This window comes from Orycteropus afer, unplaced genomic scaffold, assembly GCF_000298275.1.
Source record: "Orycteropus afer afer isolate SDZICR_OR568_19922 unplaced genomic scaffold, OryAfe1.0 scaffold00130, whole genome shotgun sequence".
Lineage (NCBI taxonomy): Eukaryota > Metazoa > Chordata > Mammalia > Tubulidentata > Orycteropodidae > Orycteropus > Orycteropus afer.
In genome coordinates, this window is record NW_006921717.1 from 5,572,107 (window position 1) to 5,574,684 (window position 2,578).

The window sequence follows — 2,578 nt, forward strand, 5'->3', positions numbered from 1 at the left end:
AAAGTCAATCCCCAGAGAGACTAAATGGTCTCCAGTGGGGTGGTGGCCACTCCCTGCCGCAGTATCTCCAGCAGCCTCTCTGGTGGCCCTCCTGCCATCCCCTTCCAGGGTCACTGGCTCTCCCAGACTCCAGGGAACACAATCTGATAGACACCTTTGCCTACAAGTGTTAACATGCTTGTCATGGGGACCCTCCTCCCGTGGTTACCTATATGGGGTCCGGACAATGCTTGGCCTCCACTCCACAAAGAGGGACTCTTGGGAGGCTGTACTGGAGGCATTATTGGAAAAGGGGAGAAGAGTTTTGGGTGGGGCCCTCCTGGCCGAGGCCCCAGGCGGGTGCGTCCTGAGTGCAGCCCTGGATCAGACAGATGCCCCCTTTGTTCTTCTCGCCCCACTGCCTGCTCTGGCTGTCAGCGCCCAGAGAGCTGCTCTCCTGCCTTCACCCCTGCGGCTCTTTTCCGGGAAGGGCCCCGTACGGAGCCTGCTGCCTGCTTGGCCCTCACTTGGTTTCTGAAAGAGTCCCAGCCGTCCTTCATGGTGCCCGGCATGCTTTTGTTCTTGAGTCTCTTAAAGGGGCCGAGCTCTCCGTAAAGGGCCAGTATTGGGACTCCCTGCCTCTCCCATCTCCCTTTCATTAATGCCTCCATCCCCCTCCTGCTTCTGAGCAACCCTTTCTCACAAAAAAGCCTGCAAAACCTGAGCTTTGGGTTCTTTCCCTGGAATTTGGAGACTCAAAAACTGTCTCCCTTTCCCCTTCTCCAGGGCAAGATCTACAGCTGGAAGGGGGTGCCTTGGGGTCTTGGGGCAGTGCCCCCCGGGCCAGGGGACCAGCATCTTCAGGCAGGAAATACTCAGACCACTGTGAGGCCCGGGCCTCAAGGCCTGGTAAGAGCCGCATCCCTGGCCGCGACCACCGGCGCTACTACCACGACCACTGGCGGCTGGAGTATCTGATGGACTTCAACCCCGCACGGCACGGCATGGTGTGCATGGTGTGCGGGAGCTCCCTGGCCACCCTCAAGCTCAGCACCATCAAACGGCACATCCGCCAAAAGCACCCCTACTCCCTGCACTGGAGTCCCCGGGAGAAGGAAGTCATCAGCAACAGCTGGGATGCCCACCTGGGGCTGGGGGCCTGTGGAGAGGCCGAGGGCCTGGGAGCCCAGGGGGCCGAGGAGGAGGAGGAAGAGGAAGAGGAAGAGGAGGAAGAGGGGCCCGGCCTCCCAGCTTGCCAGCCCAAGGGCCCAGGTAAGGAAGGGCATGGCGAGGCAGGGACTGGGGAGCTGATGAGGTCAAGCGGGAACACCTGGCTTCTCTGCCAGCCAGCCAGGGTCCACGAGAGCAAGCCACTGCTTCTGTGGCTGGGGCCCGCTTGTGGCCCTGTCCAATACTGGGGAAGGGACAGTGGGTCTGCACTGTCCCAGAAAGCTTTGGCATTCTGTGGTTCTATAAGAAAGGTGAAGGACAGTAGAGTTTAGGGGGAGGGGGCAGGGGAAGGAAGGGCTGGCAGTGGGGAAGCCAGGCTGGGGTCAGGGATGGGTCACGAGGTGTTGCAAAGCTGTGGCTAACAGTCAAGTCTGGAGAAGGGGCTGGGGCGCGTGGGGGTGGGGCTTGGGGTTTGTGTGCAGAGGATGAAGGGGATTGAGGGGGGGCATATAGGACTTGAGGGAAGAGGAAGAAGGCGAAGCTTGAGGCGCACAGTCAGCCAGCCAAGTGAGAGAGCCTTGGAGAGGACCCGGCTGCGGTGGTGGGGCCCAAGAGGGCCAGCATCTCAGTTGCTTCCCTCCCTCCAACCTTTCAGGCAAAGGCCCAGCTGGTGGGGGCGGCCGGCGCCAGCGGCGAGGGGGTCCAGTGGCACCCCGGGCTCGGCGTCGCGCCTCCCGGAGGGCTGGGGGCAGCAGGGGGCTGGGGGCCCGGCGCCTGGAGCGGAGGCTGAAGGAGTCCCTGCAGAACTGGTTCCGGGCCGAGTGTCTCATGGACTATGACCCGCGGGGGAACCGGCTGGTGTGCATGGCCTGTGGCCGGGCACTGCCCAGCCTGCACCTGGACGACATCCGTGCCCACGTGCTGGAGGTGCACCCCAGCTCCCTGGGGCTCCGCGGTCCCCAGCGCAGCGCCCTGCTGCAGGCCTGGGGAGGTCAGGTCGAGGTGCTGCCCGAGTTCACCCAGCCCCCACCAGGTGCGAGGCCCATCCCAGAGCCGAGGCCCCTTCATGTATCAGGGCTGCAAAGGGATCTGTGGCCCTAGCCGGGGCCAGGGACTTATATACACGCACGCACGCACGCACACGCTGGTTGGGGCCTCTAGCTTGGGGCTGGGATGAGGAGAGGGGACCCCCTTAGCATGGGTAAGGGCAACCCAGCCAGCAGGCTGAGCCCCTCTCCCTCACCCCTTCCCCAACAGACGACAACCTCATCCCCCAGGACCTGACCAGAAAGAGCCAGGACTCGGCCCCCGCTGCCAGAGCCCCCTCCTCTCAGGATCTCAGCCCCCCAGACGTGAAGGAAGAGGCTGGCTGGGACCCTGAGAGTCCCGGGCCCGCAGAGGAGGAGGAGGAGGAGGAGGAGGCGGAGGG

The 2,578-nt window shown here is 63.5% G+C and overlaps 1 protein-coding gene across 1 annotated transcript in view; it reads left to right on the top strand.

The window, feature by feature from the left end:
• Nucleotides 1-549: 549 nt before the first annotated feature.
• Nucleotides 550-2,578, top strand: part of ZFTA (zinc finger translocation associated) — a 3,086-nt gene continuing 1,057 nt past the window's right edge. Inside the window, exons 1-4 of the mRNA XM_007944991.1 lie at nt 550-565; nt 766-1,251; nt 1,805-2,182; nt 2,407-2,570. Coding sequence (XP_007943182.1) covers nt 550-565; nt 766-1,251; nt 1,805-2,182; nt 2,407-2,570 — 1,044 coding nt within the window. The remainder of the gene's footprint in view (nt 566-765; nt 1,252-1,804; nt 2,183-2,406; nt 2,571-2,578) is intronic.